Raw genomic sequence first — 16,546 nt, 5'->3', positions numbered from 1 at the left:
CCAGCTGATTTATGGTCAAATTCAATGATCCCTATAGAATAGAACTGCAGGAAAACTAACAGCAGAGTCCTCACTATGTTATGTTTACAATACCTACTTACAGATTCACATTGACACACAGATCACAAACCTCTTTGGAACCTCACTTCTTCCAAGAATGGGATGCTACTCTAAATCATGGCACCAAAGATACAGTGCTAAGTCTTCAGTTCAGAGCCTTTGACTGTGAAATTGTCTTCTAAGGAGAATAACAACAAAGGCAGGTAGTCTGAGCAACTACTGATTTTTTGGTACAGCTGCAGGTATCCCGCACTACTAATAATTTGGACAGTGTAACTTATTTCAGTTTGGGGGTGGGAGAAGCCATCCTGTGTACTATAGGATGTTGAGTAGCACGTGGCATCATTTCTCCACCCACTAGATGCCAGTAGCAATCCCTGTCCCCATTATAACAACCAAAAACTGTTCCAGACATTGCCAAACGTCCTCTGGGGAACAAGACCACGTCCAGCTGAGAAACAGTGATACAAGACCTTAAAACATTCTGCCAAATATCTGAAAAGACCTCTGATTACCAGTGATGGATCTATTAGATGAGATCTCAGATTGGTCCACTGCTCAAACTCAATGGGAAAAGAATGACTAATAGAAAAACTATCTGAGTATACCAAACTACAATTAAAGTTTGCAAACAACCCACTCCAGTATTCTTGCCTGGAAAATTCCATGGACAGAGAAGCCTGGCAGGCTACAATCTATGGGGTTGCAAAGGTCGACAGAGAGACTAACACACACACACATCCTTATATTTATATATATTTTTTATCCCCATTCCTCATCCCATCACTCCTCAGTGGGATCTATCCTAATATGTTTAACACATTTCATTTGTTTGCAAGTGTCCTTGTATAACATGTACCATTTTGAATATATTCTTCTCATTACAGTAAACACAAGTCTGCAATTGCTTATCCACAATTCTGAAACCTCACAGCTCTGGACCCCAAAAGTTTTTCCTTAAACTCACTTAGTAAAATCTGATGCATGGGACATGAGGTTATTTGTAGCCTTTATCCACTTAATGTAACCCATTCCTACATTTGGCTGCAGAAATATTGTGTTCAATCATGAGATGCTGCCTTTTCTTTTTCTAAAATCCAATTTTTTTGTATTCCTAAACAAACCTGACTGCAAGAGGTTTAACTGTCTGTGTCTAGTATTATACACAGATCTTATTCTGGTTTTATCTTTATGTTTTTACCTAGTATCATGTTTTAAAGATATACTCATATTGATGTGTATACATCTAGTCCACTGCTTCTAAATGTTGCAGAATACTCCAGGAAGTGGATCCCTCACATTCTATTTATTCATTTCCCCACTGGTGGGCAGCTAGATGGTCTCCAACTCCCACCACTACAACCAATGACTTAACATGTATGAACATCTTCATACATGCCCTTTTATGGACCTTGGGATCTATGTTTCTTTAGGATGTATACCCAAGCTAGAACACTGGATAATCAGGTATGCAAACACTGGATAATCAGGTATGCATATACTTAATCCAACTAAAGCCAGACGCCAAAATGCCCTCCAGTATAGCTGCATCAGTCTACTTGCATTATATAAAAGAACCTAGGATCCTACATTTTCACCAACACTTGTCAGTGTCCAATGTACTCATTTTTTTTGGTGGTCTAAAAGGTCAAAGTGATATATTCTTCTTCTTTACTGTTGTAGTTTTCAGATTATACTATATTTGAGCATCTCATGATGCTGGTTAGCCTTTGAGGTTTCCTTTCTGTATATTGCTGCCTGTTCATAAGTTTTGCCCATCGTCACTGGGGTTTCTTTTTCTTACTGACTTTTAGTCTTCTATACCTCTGTACCTTCTATACTTTCCTGTTGGTTTTAGACATTGCACAATATTTTCTCCCAGTCTGTCAGCTATCTGTTAACTTTGTCCATAGTTAACAGGAAATCATACTACAGAAATTTTTAATTTTATGTAATCAAATATTTGAGTATTTCACTTCCGACTTGGGGCTTTCCTATTTTTTTAAGAAGTCCTTCCCACTCTTGAATGATGAAGATAGTGTCCTACATTTTCTTCTACTACTGTAATAATTTTACTTTTCACATTTAGTCTTTAACCTACTTCTAAGTGGCTCCACTTCTGTATGATAAAATTTTCTACTAAACAATCCATGCTTCCCTGATTGATCTAAGTGCCATCATACCTTTATACTAAATATACATACATACGAGTCTGTCTATAATTTTCTATTTTGTTTGAAAGGTGCATTTGACTGTCTTATTGCCAAATGTTATTTTTATTACTATTGCTCTGAACTATATCTTTATATCTGGTAGGACTATTTGCCTATCTCTATTATTTCTTTACAGGTTTAACTTAGATATTCATGGGCTTTTATTCTTATATATTTTGAAAGTTAGTGAAAGTTAAGTCGCTCAGTCGTGTCCGACTCTTTGCAACCCCATGGACTGTAGCCCACCAGGCTCCTCCGTCCGTGGGATTCTCCAGGCAAGAATACTGGAGTGGGTTGTCATTTCCTTCTCCAGGGGATCTTCCTGACCCAGGGATCGAACCCAGGTCTCCCACATTAGAGGCAGACACTTTAACCTCTGAGCCACCAGGGAAGCCCCAAAGCTAGAGTACTGTGATTAGGCTTATTATTAAGTTCCTCAGAAAAGTTATTTGTAATTTGTTTTGGGATTGCATTGAATATGTGAATTAACTAAAAGAGACTTGAGCTATTTATATCTTAAGATCTTCCACCCAAGGTTATGTGTTTCCATTTAAATTAAATCACTCTATGTTCTTGACTGAATTTTCCCCAATGGTGATTTTATGCTTACATTAACTCATGTAATAATCACAACCACCCTACAGTACCTTTATTATCATCATTTTTCAGATAAGGAAACTGAGCTCAGACAGATAAGTAATTTGCACAAGAACACATGTAACTAGCAGAACCTGGATTCAAACAGTTTAAAGTCCATATTCTTAACCACTGTACTGCTTCCCCATCAACAGGCAGTTACTTTATAGTTTGGCTGCTATTGTGAATGGTATCTTCTTTTTATTACTGTCTATTTATTATCTGGTACATTATTTTTATTATATTTTCTAAAAGGTTGTTACAGATGTAGAGAAATTTGGTTGATTTTTGAAAGTTAGTATTTGTATCCAATGAAATTTATAGATAGAGTTCATACAGATTAATTCTCTTATTAGTTTAGTATTTGATCTATTCTTTCTGTTGCTTTTTTATATATCAACTGTAAATAATGAGAGTTTTGTCTTTTACTTTCCAATTTTATTTTATTTTATTTATTATTTTTTTTTCACTTTCCAATTTTAAATCTCTCATTTCTTTTTCTTTCCTTATCTCATTGGCCAAGACATCCAGTATAGTGCTAGACACCATGTAATTGCGATCATGGCCAAAGAATGTCTCTTATAGAACATTAATGTTATCTCAGAAGAAGTCTGTCCTTTTATCTTGGCTACAGAATGTGCAGCACATCAGAGAACTGTTTCACTAAAGTACAGGTTAGAAATCATGTCTGGTGGCCAAGAATCCATTCTGAGCATAGGCCCGATGTTCATTTATACTGCAGAAATTCTTTTTCATAGGAGACAGCCCTTCCAAGGGAGAAATGGCTCAGCTAAACTTGACTTCATTTTGACTTTGCTGCTGCTGCTAAGTCGCTTCAGTCGTGTCCGACTCTGTGCGACCCCATAGACAGCAGCCCACCAGGCTCCACCGTCCCTGGGATTCCCCAGGCAAGAACACTGGAGTGGGTGACTTTAAGTACACATAACTCCATCCTAAATCCCTATGGCAACAGTACAGCTCAGTACCCCTTATTTGCTTCACACAACCTGCAGATGCAACTGTTTCTGACAATCCATTGCTCTCTATCCCCAAGGGGTAATTCAAAGACCACAGCATTGGAAGGAGCCTTAGAGATCAACTGTTGGTCTCATTTTACATCTAAAAGTCCCTATGGTGAGTATCTCATAGCAGATGATCTACTAAGGGGACTGATACCAACAAAAGAGAGAGCTGGAATCAGAGAAGGGGTTAACACAGCTTTCTCCTAATTGGTTTCATCACCACATCTTTAGTAAAGGTTGGCCCTGCCTTGCATTCACGATAACATCTCAAGGCTTACTATGACCTCATCCATCCAGACTTCAACAGGGATCCAGAGGAAGCGCCACTCTTCTCTCCTGTACTCCAGAAGGCTTATCCCTCTACAAGATGAGTGCATCTGCCTAAAGGTGGACACTGGACACTGAAGTCCTGGGGCCATAGTGCAGTCAGATCCATTGGAGGCTCTGAGTGGATGATCAAACACACCCTTCCCTTTCATACATACCCAGGGTGACTAACGCTCATGGTAGAAATGAGTGAACTGAAAAGTCCCACAGGAACCTCAAACCCAACACATCCAAAATGGAACTTCTCAGTGTCTCCTCCAAACTCACTCCCCTCTTACAGTAACCCCTGCACAGGAACCAGAACAACCTCTCTTCAGCCATCCTCAGCACCTTCCTATCCTGCTCACCTGAGGAGTTACCAGGTCTTAGTCCCTCCCCACCCTGAGGATTCCATTGCCCACCCTTGAGGCTCCAATCTGAATAGGGCTTGGTCATGCCCTCCACTCCTGATCCCTGGGACCCATCCCCCGTGTGTATGTATGTGTTAGTCACTCAGTTATGTCTGACTCTTTGTGACCCTATGGACTGTAGCCCACCAGGCTCCTCTGTCCATGGAATTCTCCAGGCAAGAATACTGGAGTGGGTTGCCATGCCCTCCTCCTCCAAGGGATCTTCCCAACCCAGGGATTGAACCCAGGTTTCCTCCACTGCAGGCATATTTTTTACCTTTGAGCCACCAGGGAAGCCCCCATCGTCCACACTACTGCTGATTTTCCCATCATGCAAATGCAACCGCATCTCCTGCCTAAAACCCTAGACTGCGTCCCACTATTCTCAGAAGAATGCACACTTCCCAGCAGGGACCCTACTACCCCCACAGCACAGCACCCTCACCCTTTCCAACCTCACACCCCGTACAGGACTGCTAGATCACCCCCTTCCTTTACCTTCCCCAACCGTGTATCTGAGCCCTGTTCCCTCGACCTAGAACTTGCATCCCATTTTCACCCGCAGCGGTCTAATGTCTACTCACCTGTCAACAATCAAGTCGCAGCTCCCTCCTTCTGGGCGCTTTTGCTGCCTCCTCAATTGCATGCTCCTTGATGACGTTTCTCCGACCTCTCCTCCCAGGACTCTGTACATCCATCCCACTAAACTCTAACGATTCTCTCCTGGACACTGTAAGAAACTGGATTTTCTAAGAGTAGTTATTGCATAGCCAGTCTGGTTTCATCCCTTTTTGTATTTTAGATGGTACCCAGGAATAAAACACATTGAGTCAGATTTGGTGTGGGAGTGAGCCGAAAGTGACCAGTTCACTGCTGGATGCCCCTCGGTGTCACCCTGGCACACCGTGGACTATATGAAAAAAATGAATGATGATTGAATGATTTGCCTACTCTCCTCCAGAACTAGGCGAGAGGTCCGATCTCATCCTAGATTTGGGTGGACAGGGGGTGGCCTTACTCGGTGTTCCGTCGGGAGGGGGCGCTGCGGGGCGGCGGGGCCAGGGCTGGGTAGCTGGGGGCGGGGGGCGTCCGAGGGGGGCGAGCCAGGGGGTCGGGCTTGCCCGGGGACCCTGCGCCGCGACGCTGCGCCGAATTTCACTTTCGTTTTGGCCCAGGCCGGAGGCGGCGGGGCCGTCCCGGAACGACTGCGGCCGGGCGCACGGGGAGTTAATCCGAAAGCGCTCCAGTCCCGCGGGCTAGACTCCACGTGTCATCGAGAAGCTGATGTAGAGAGAGACAGAGAGAGAAAGCAAGCAAGAGATCAGAGTCCCGGGAAAGTCCTGCCGCGCCTCGGGCAATTATAAAAATGTGACCCCTGGTTTGGCCTCCCAACCACCACCCTCACCTGCCGCGTGCACCGGTCTGCGTCCAACTGCCGGCTCGGTTCCGCGTCCCCGCCGCTCCGCTCAGCATGTGCCCGCTTCGCAGTGAGTAACCAGCCTAGCGCTCTGGTTGGGGGACCGCAGCCGGGAGGCAGAAACTTGGGATGGGCTACGTGGAGACTGGAAGACCGCAATCTCGTGCAGAGGAGGAAGGACGCAGGGAGACACTGCGGGCTTATCCTGCGCCCTATAAGACATCCTCTCTTTTAACCGTGGAACGGCCCCAGGAGCTAAGTATTATGCCCGCTTTACAGATGAGAAACTGAGGCCCCGCAGGATAATTTCTTGCCCAGGCTCCCTTGGCGACACCATTAAGAGGACAGATCCCAGCCAGTCGGCTTCAAAGCAAGGCTGTGTCTACCCACTGTTTCCAAAACACTGGGTGGCTTCCCCACCTGGCCTCGCTTTCCCTCCTCCTGAAATGGAGACTTTTTCTGGGTGAACTCTGCCTTGCACCCTGGTCTGAACTCACAAGGTGATAGTGTCTGTGAGTTGGTTTCCAACCCTAGAACAGAGCACTAACCTTCAAGAGCTTAATTCATCATCTCTCAGTTGCTGAAAGAAGATCAGTGGGAGGTTGGTGCCCAGAAGGAGATGGGTGGACATGGCCAGAAGAGATGGAAGGTGGAGGCCAGCCTGCTCATTCTTCCCCTGGATTCCCTTGCAGGCCTCCTCCTCATATCCACCCTGGTTCTCCTCCACCACCTGCCCCACCTCAGTTTGGGCAGGAGCCTCCCCACCACCACAGCAAGCCCAGGAAGGAGCTGCCTCGACTACTCCCAAAACCTGCTGAGGGCTGTCAGCAACACGCTACAGAAGGTGAGCTTTTCATTGTCCTTGTTCCCACTGCAGTCTCTCTAGTTAAGGGACATCTCTGAACTCCTGGTCACCTGAAGGAACTGCAGGGAAATTGTGGAAGTTAATCAGGAGCTGTCAAGAGAGAAAGAGGGAACTTTACAAATGGCCCAACTATTAGCTAAAGAGTCTCAATGAAATTGTGTCTCCAGAGAAGGCAGGAGAGGTCATAAATTACAATGGCATTCGTTTTGGCTGTGCCTACACAGAGGAAAGTGGATATTTACAGTGTTCCCTGTAGCCTGCCAACAGAGATGGAATTGTGTCAAGCCCACACTCTTCCTCTGACAACTTATCAATCCAGGAAACTGTTATTAGGGGCGGCCTCTGTGCTCCGGGGGCTACAAAGATGAATCGGCCCTGCCCCACACAGTGCTCGCCAGCTTCCAGTCTGATGGCTGTTTGTTGTTAGAGTAACACATTTCAGGGGGCTTATGACAGTGCATGTCCAGGCTTCCTTTTCTAGGGGGCGAGTTATCTAATTTTATTTAAAGCTTCAGTCATTTTTTTTAGCTTTCATATTTTAATGCAAAAAGTTTTTCTTCTTCTTCCTTTAAAAACTTTCCAACATCTGTTGCTTTGGCTGCAACAGCCTCAACTGATATTTTAAAAGATGTCCTTTGACCTTCCTGCTCTCTAGAAAATCTTTCTTGAATATTTCTAGCTTGTTGCTTTATGAATATCTTAAAGTAAGCTCAGTGCCACAAGTTCTCCTTAACGAACTCTCCCCACCTCCAACCTTTTATAATGAGCTGACTGCTGTTCCTTACAGTTCAATCCATCTTAATTAGAAAGGCAGCTCACCAAGTGAAAACTACAGAGATAAGTCCTTTGATTCCTAAAGAAAAGTATGATATGGGTAAAATTTAGGAGCTCTGATTTAAATAGATGCTTCATGTGAAAAATTTGACTCTTCTACTCCCTGAGGCAGCACCAAAGGTCAGAAGATCACAGAACTCAATTTGATTTTTTAGTATGATTCATGTGTCAAATTTGCCAGAACAAATCAGCTGGCTACTTGTAGAGAAAACAGAGGTAGCAAATGCATGTGATTCAGAGGCCGTATCCAGCCCACAGATCTGTAAAGTTTGGTCAGTGTCTTTTATATTTTATTTTAATTTTTGAGTTTGATGTCATTGAAAAAGTAGACCTTTCATATAAGAATCCAGATTTCTAGCTTCTCCTGAAAATATTTGAAGAACTATAACAGTTGGACCCACATTTCATATATATATATATATATATATATATATATATATATATTGCTCTATTTATTCGTTTCTTCATTTAAAAAGTACTTGTTGAGTGCCTACTGTATGCCAGGCACTATTTCATAGATTCATCTTTTTTAACAATGCCATAATAATAGATAGTTACTGTTTCATTTTGGAATGCTGCTGCTGCTGCTGCTGAGTCGCTTTAGTTGTGTCTGACTCTGTACGACCCCATAGACGGCAGCCCCCTGGCTGCCCTGTCCCTGGGATTCTCCAGGCAAGAACACTGGAGTGGGTTGCCATTTCCTTCTCCAACGCATAAAAGTGAAAAGTGAAAGTGAAGTAGTTCAGTCGTGTCTGACTCTTAGCGACCCCATGGACTGCAGCCCAAAGGAAGGTAATTATCACAGAAATAAAACTATTGTCTTATTTGGAGTTTTTTTTCTTTTTATTGTTGCAGTGTAGTTGCAAATCTAACTTTTTACAACCTGCTCAGGCCTCCAGGAGCAGTGTATTCATTTTCTATTGCTGCTGTAACAAATTACCACAAACTTAATGGCTTTAAGCAACACAAACTTATTATCATATAGCCCTGGAGGTCAGAAATCTGAAATGGGTCTCACTAGTCTAAAATTAAGGTGTCAGCAGAACTGTATCTCTTTCTGGAGACTCTAGAGAAGAATTCATTTTCTTGCCTTTGCCAGCATCTAGAAGCAGCCCCCATTCCTTGGTGGCCCCCTTCCATCCTCAAAGCCAACAAATGAGTCTTTCTCGTGCTTCATCTCTCTGACCTTGACTCTCCACCCTCTCTCTTCCATTTACAAGGACCCAGAGATTACACTAGACCCACCCAGACACTCCAGGATAATCTATTTCAATGTCAGCTGATTAGCAACCTTAATTTCATCTGCAACCTTAATTCCCCTTTGCCACATAACGTGACATAGTCTCAGGTTCTAGGGATTGGGAGGTGGATATCTCTGGCGGGGGCATTTTTCTTCCTACAGCAGACAGGGTCGCAAGCTTTGCTACTTGTTGCCCACACGTGTCCTGTACTCTCAAGCTTTGTTTCATGGCCCATGCTGTTCCCTCTGCCTGACGATCCCCCTCCTCTGAGGATGTCCCATCTCTGGGGAACCTTTTCATCTCTTTCCACGCCCTTCTCAGAGCCTTCTGACCCTTCAACTCAGCCCTTCTCACCTGCTGGCATGTCCCCTGGTCATTTGGGCACTGGCCTGTCTCCACAGCTGAACTGGGAATCCTGGCGGGAATAATACAGTCCCCTTCTTTGTCACATTCCTTAGTACCTAGCATAGCATATATCAGGCTTGTTGAATGGAAAAATGATCTCGATCTTCAATCAACAAATCATTGACTTCTTAAGCTAAATTTCATAAATATGTTCAGCATGCTTGTCAGATGATGTGTGTGTGTATATACCACACGTTAAATCTCCACTTGTTTTCATGGTTGCATGTTTGTTATATCCGTCAAGTGGTGACCTTAACAATCCCCCTCTAGAAGCTATATTTGAAAAAGATATTCATAAAACACAGATGCTTTGCCAAAAGGAAAAAAAACTGTTTTCACCAGAAGCAAGTGTCCCAGCATGGTGTAGAGGCTGATTAGCACAGCCTGTTGAAATGATTTGTAGTATTTACATAACGGAGAAACATATCATCAGGAGAAACATGTCATAAGCAAAAGGAGAGGAGGGAGTGGGAGAGAGTGTCAATGACCTGTTTCTTTGGTCTTATGAAGACCTTGAATTTTCTACAGGTCGGAGATGGCGGTCAAAGGCAGCCAACTCTTGCTTTGGTGCCAGCGTTATGGGGAGCCTGGTGCCTTATTAATATCATAAGCTGAGTTTTTTTTTATATATATTTTACAGGCCAGACAAACCCTAGAATTTTACTCCTGCACTTCTGAGGAGATCGATCATGAAGATATCACCAAAGATAAAACCAGCACAGTGGAGGCCTGTTTACCACTGGAATTAGCCACGGTATAGAGGATTTTCCTCCCAAAGCTTATAACATGGTTAAGGACTGTGCATCAGACCTCATCTTCTTCCAAAAATGTGCATGCTTCTGGGCTCTATCCTCATGGGATGTCAACAGGCCCCATTGTAGAAGTTCAATTTGAAACAAAAATGTGTAAAAATATGTGTTTTTTTACAACAGTGTGAAATATACATCACACTACTGAACTATACACTTTAAAATAGTTAAGATGATAAATTTTATGTGTTTTTTACCACAGTGAAAAAATTTGATATGTTTGAGGAGTCAAAAAAATTTATATTAAAAATTAGTATCTTTTTGATGTGATTTTTTTTTTTTTTTTTGCTCTAGAATGAGAGTTGCCTGGCTTCCAGAGAGACCTCTTTTATAACTGTAAGTCAGAAAATTGAAGGTTTCAGCTCATATTATGAATTCATATCATTGATATCTCATTATTTTTTTCTTCTAGAATGGGCATTGTCTGGCTTCTGGAAAGACCTCTTTTATGACAGTAAGACACAAGAATCTTTCTTCAAATGCAGCATTGGGGTAGGGGGATGTTTTTAGCCCACTAGAATGGGCATTGTCTGGCTTCTGGAAAGACCTCTTTTATGACAGTAAGACACAAGAGTCTTTCTTCAAATGCAGCATTGGGGTGGGGGCTGTTTTTAGCCCATCTCAGTGGTTCCTTCCCCACTTTGTTGTATCACCCAGACCCTGTGCCTTAGAAGCATCTATGAGGACTTGAAGATGTACCACGTGGAGTTCCAGGCCATGAATGCAAAGCTTCTGATGGATCCTAAGAGGCAAATCTTTCTAGACCAGAACATGCTGGCAGCTATTGCTGAGCTGATGCAGGTAAGGCCTCCCATCCTTCATGCTGAGACAGCCAGCCAGGGTCCCTGATGAAGGGCTCTACTGTCAGCCCTTCCTGGATTCGGGGAGGCCTGAAATGCCCCCTTCAAAGCCAGCTACATAGTAGGGGAGACAGTCTCTAGGGTGCCCTCTAGTGAGAGGGCAACATGAGCCGATCACATGAAGGAAAGCAGCCTCCTGCTTGTTGATCATGCGGTGTGCCCCAGGCTCTGGGCAAAGATGTTCATACGTGTGCTGTCCCCATGGCAACCACATGGGGTCTGTGGAAAGGAGGAATCCCATGCTTAGAGGGTTGTTCACTTGTCCGAGGTCACACAGCTTGGAAATGGCAGAGGTAGGATTTAAACCTCCAAAAGGGGATTCCACTCCACTCATCTTCTCACACATCTCAAAAACCTCTGTGATGTTCATGACAGGGGCCAGCATGCATATCTGCAAATACTGTTAGTAAAGACACACTAGTCTAGTGCCTGGATAGGACCCATCCGGAACCAAAATGTGGATGGAAGAGAGAAATGACCTATCACCTGGGGACGTCCACAGTGTTACTCAGAGACAAGAACTTGCTTTGTAATTTCCTGAATAACCAGAACACAGGATGCTAATATGAAACATAGAAATAACCACTTAAGAAAGAGCAGGGTGCTGCTGTGGTGACCAGGGCATGGGATAAATACAGTGTCAAGAATGATTATCTGAAAAGAAATTTATTTTTATTTCATTCATTTTTTTGGGGGGGTGCTAAATTACTTGTTTGAAAAGCAGTGAACATCATGCAAGTATCAAAGAATGTTACCATCTAGACAGTTGTAGATGATATTTTATTTTCAGGACCAAGAATGGAGTCAGTTCCACCAGAAATCAGACAACTATGCCCAAACATTCTGTACCTCTGTGCCTCAGTTTCTTCCCCTCTGAAATGGGGTGATGACCCACTCTACATTTCTTTTAGGCTCTTTGTGAGGAAGTACAAGCAAAAATGCTGATCCTTGTGCAAATATATGGGCTTCCCAGATGGCGCAGCAGTAAAGAACCTGACTGCCAATGCAGGAGCCCCAGGTTCTATCCCTGAGTCAGGAAGATCCCCTGGTAGAGGCAATAGCTACCCACTCCAGTATTCTTGCCTGGATAATCCCATGGACAGAGGCGCCTGATGGGCTAGAGTCCATGGGGTCACAAAGAGTCGGACACAACTGAGCAACTGCACACACATGGTCTTGCGTTGTGTTGTCAAATTAAAGGGCTCAAACTGGGAGACCCAGTGCCAGGTTTACATACTCTCACACGACTATCTGTAGTCAGCAGGTCTGATACTGACAGTTTCCGATCAGTAGCAATCCATCACCTCCCTGTTCTGAAAAGGACATAGCTTCTTAATGTAACGAACAAAAATTAATTGGATATCACAGCAGATGTCTCTTAACAGAATTGTTCCTTTCTAAAATGCAACTCCCACTGATGATTTTCTAAATAGCTTTCAGGGTCTTTTCAGAGCTCACTGAAGATCCATGTGCTTGGATAATGAGCACTTCTTCTCTCAGGTTCTGCCTGCCCATCTGGCTGGGAGTGGATTTGCGTTGGGTTTAGGAGAAGCAATGAGGGAGTGGGTTGCAGGCTCTGAGACGTGTATTGGCTTCACCCGTTTTTACAGATGAACGTTTTAATTTTGGAATACCGTCTATGTCATGCTCAATATTTATTCTCCTAGGCCCTGAATTTCGACAGTGAGACTGTGCCACAGAAACCCTCCCTGAAAGAACTGGATTTTTACAAGACAAAAGTCAAGCTCTGCATCCTTCTTCACGCCTTCAGAATTCGTGCGGTGACCATCGACAGAATGATGAGCTATCTGAGTTCTTCCTAGAATGCTGAGGTCTCTCCTAACCTTAAAATCATTTTTAGAACAATTGGAACCAAAGAGATTGTAATAGGGCATAGGTTAAGAACTGGGGAGGGGGTGGCTGGACCTGTCCCTACTGAAGCTGGTACAGAATTCTCATGCTTGTTTCCATGAGTCATCTCTCCAGACTTGCAGAATGTGACTGTTCTATCCACATGATTCTTTTGATCAAGTCTATTCATATTTACTAGGCATAAGTTATTTTTATAAGTTTTGATGAGCAAATTGATGAGGGAAAATGTCCTCACAGAACATATTTTCTTTTTTTTCCGCTTTAAAAGAAGAGTAAGGAATTATAAGCTATTTTAGTACCAAAGTGTTTGTAGAAACAAACACTCAAACATAATTTATTTTAAAGTATTTATTTATATAATTTTATGTTAATGAAAGGGTGTGAACTAATTTATATTTATTTATGTTATATTTATTAAGATATTTATTGCCCAAGTGGATTTGAGATATATCTTATGTTGTTCTAAAAATAAAATGGATGAATTAAAAAAAAGTAATTCTGTTTTTCTAATGTGATTGGAATGCTTTGAGTGCTAAAATACACATTGTGGGAAAACGGAAAACTGGTGAAATTCGAAAAACATCACCTTGGAAAGAATGCCACAACATCCTTGCCCATTTACTAGTTCCTTTAATCCCATATTTTATTTTTGTAACATCTCTAAAAAATTTTATTATTTATTTATTGGCTCTGCTGGGTCTTGGTTTCTACGTGAGTTTTCTCTAGTTGCAGCAAGTGACCGGGGGCTATTCTCTAGCTGCAGTGCACAGGCTTCTCTTTGCCATGGCTTCTCCTGTTGTAGATCATAGGCTCAGTAGTTGGGGAGTGTGGGCTTAGTTCCTCTGTGGCATGTAATCTGAATCTTTCCAGACCCAGGGATCGAACCCATGTCCCATGCATTGGCAGGCAGATCCTTAACCACTAGACCACCAGAAGAAGAAAGTGAAAGTGAAGTCGCTCAGTCGTCTCCGACTCTTTGCGACCCCGTGGACTGTAACCTACCAGGCTCCTCCGTCCATGGGATTCTCCAGGCAAGAATACTGGAGTGGGTTGCCATTTCCTTCTCCAGGGGATCTTCCCGACCCAGGGATTGAACCCGGGTTTCCCACCTTGCAGGCAGATGCTTTAACCTCTGAGCCACCAGGGATACACTAGACCACCAGGGAAGTCCTTTAATCTCATATTTTAAAGAGAGCCTCATAAGCCTGATCTATTTTAATTCTGAGGCCATTTGAGTGAAGTTACAGCCTGTGAGTATATACTTTATTATTTTTGTTCAACATCTGACTCTAAAACACATAAAAATGTTTTTCCGTATTAACCACAGCTCAGTAACATACTGTGCATTAGCCAAATACATAATAACATCCTCCAACTGGGAAAAACATCATTAAGAGGCTTTCTAGTTACATTATTCTAATTTTTGTGACCCCTTGGTCTCTCAGGGGAGAACTGTTTCTAAATTACAATAAGAAAAACTCTCCCTTTGCTTTAAATTATATAGAACTCCTGCCCAAACCACATGGATAATAGCCTTGCTCTGGCTTGAGAGATGTGCTTTTTAATTCTTTAAACAATGAGAATTTTAAAAGATTTACCTGATGGAATACCATGTAATTTTCGAACTCTGTTAATCACATTCCTCCTTAATATGAAAAGGCCATAAAGAATGGACTATTCAGAGTCCGCCCCTGTCCCCCCTATCTTTTCTCAGGTGAGTCCTCCCCTCAGAACTCAATTCGTATCCCAGTGAACAGGGAGGGGAGTGTATATGGCCACCCCAGGTCCTCACCTGTGGAGAGACGTACTCGTTTTTCAGAGTCTCCCCCCGCCAAATTGATGTACAATCGGATAGAAATCATCAAGCTAAGATCCCATCACATGCCTCCTCTTCTTTAGGGACTCCTCCTCAAGCTTGGATGGCTAGCAGGTAATTCACAGATAGGAGTTTCTTGCCTCTGAGTACTAGGTTTGGGGTGGCTGGCTTTGATCATGGCAAGAGCTCAGTGGCTTTGATGGACTGGCACCATTGAGTTGCCCGTATCCCATCCCAGCCCCTCCTTGGAATGGCAAGGTTGTCTGGCCGGTTGTCTGTGCCTGGAAATGAGGACAGGCAAGACTGTCAACTGTGCTATAGACTGGGTTTATACAAAGGATCACAGGTATCTCCTTGGTTCCAGAAATTGCCATGACATATCCTTCAAAAACATTACCAGCCCAAGAAACATCTTTACAACGAAGTCCATTCTTCACTTCAAAACTTGACCAGTTTTCTGGTTTTTCTCATTTAAGCCTAGTCTGCCATTTACAACTTGTATGATGTGACCATGTTGTTCTAACCTCTCCTTACCCATTTTCTCTTCTAAAAAGTGAAGATAGGGACTTCTCTGGTGGTCCAATGGTTAGGGCTCTGTGCTTCCACTGCCGGGGCTACCAGTTCAGTCCCTGGTCAGGGAACTATGATCCTGTAAGCTGTGTGGCACATGACCCCTAAAAAGTGAAGATAATACTAGAACCTACCTCAAAGGATCAGATCAAGGGTTACATGGAGCGACTCTTTCAAAGCATTACCAGTGCACCTGGCATGTAATATGTACACAATAAATAGAAGCAATTTTTGATTATGATTATTAGCCCTTAGGTTTGGTGATGGGCCAAATGGGTTTGCTCTTTGCTACTATTTTCATCTGTGAAATTCAGAAAACTGTAGCCCTATTTCACAGCGCTATTGTGAGGACTGAATGACTCAGTACAGTGCTGGCCTCTAGTCTGCACTCAACATCAAGGTTTTAAAATTGTTAGATCATTTGCTTGAAGACCTCAGTGATGCCTTGTCCTGCCAGGGCAGTTGCCCACTAGGGGCATTCAAGCAGAGGAGACTGTCTGGCCAAGACACGATGGCAAACAAGCAGGGTTCTGCCTTCTCAGAGCAGAGGGTGGGGAACAAGGTAACTTAGGAAGACTGAGGGCCCTCCTAAAAATAGGCCTCGGATCTAGCCTATTAGAGAAATTTGATAACAGATCACTTTTTTAAAAGGAAATAAGAACGACTGAATCTGAGAATTAACATGAAAAAACAGCTGACAGAGGCCCCACTGAAGGCCCAGAGCTTTGGGGAAAAGGGGTCAGTTCTGCGGAGAGATCTGGCCAGAGAGCCACAGGTGGGTGTGTTACAACTCAGAGATGCACAAGGGCCTTAGACACCCTAATGGGGAAAGAAAGCCTGGGAGTCAAAAGGGGAGAACACCAGCTTTGTCTAAAGCCAGAAGGGACAGAGGCCAGAAGTCCCTGTGGCTGTGTCACCTGGGCCACGCAGTTGTCCCTGTTTGAGGACTAAACGGTTGGTTCCAGCTAGCATAACTGTGGCTTCCTGTTTTAAGGCAAAGCGCATCTACAATACTGCCATGGACTGAACGTCTGCATCACATATGGAACCCCCGATTCCCAGTGTGACGGTATCAGGGGTGGGGCCTTTAGGAGGTTAGGTCATAGTGGGATTAGTGCCCTTGGTGCCTCAGACGGTAAAGCGTCTGTCTACAATGCAGGAGACCCGGGTTCAATCCCTGGGTCAGGAAGATCCCCTGGAGAAGGAAACG

At 43.5% G+C, this 16,546-nt stretch overlaps 1 protein-coding gene across 1 annotated transcript; it reads left to right on the top strand.

Moving 5' to 3' along the window:
- The first annotated feature begins 5,440 nt into the window (after positions 1 to 5,440).
- Positions 5,441 to 13,442, top strand: IL12A (interleukin 12A). The gene is made up of 7 exons (XM_061417331.1): positions 5,441 to 6,134; positions 6,757 to 6,908; positions 10,050 to 10,163; positions 10,513 to 10,554; positions 10,631 to 10,672; positions 10,876 to 11,019; positions 12,746 to 13,442. The coding sequence occupies exons 1-7, from the start codon at positions 6,119 to 6,121 to the stop codon at positions 12,899 to 12,901; spliced, it is 666 nt and encodes a 221-aa protein (XP_061273315.1). The 5' UTR covers positions 5,441 to 6,118; the 3' UTR covers positions 12,902 to 13,442.
- Positions 13,443 to 16,546: the final 3,104 nt, after the last annotated feature.

Source organism: Bos javanicus, chromosome 1, assembly GCF_032452875.1.
Source record: "Bos javanicus breed banteng chromosome 1, ARS-OSU_banteng_1.0, whole genome shotgun sequence".
Lineage (NCBI taxonomy): Eukaryota > Metazoa > Chordata > Mammalia > Artiodactyla > Bovidae > Bos > Bos javanicus.
The sequence above is the reverse complement of the archived record's forward strand: the minus strand, read 5'-3'. Positions and strand labels throughout refer to the sequence as shown.

Excerpts from the sequence above, each read along its gene's own strand:
- IL12A (XM_061417331.1), top strand. Across the intron at positions 6,909-10,049 it reads TCAGCAACACGCTACAGAAG|GCCAGACAAACCCTAGAATT; the intron begins GTGAGCTTTTCA and ends TATATTTTACAG. Across the intron at positions 10,555-10,630 it reads GAGAGACCTCTTTTATAACT|AATGGGCATTGTCTGGCTTC; the intron begins GTAAGTCAGAAA and ends TTTTTCTTCTAG.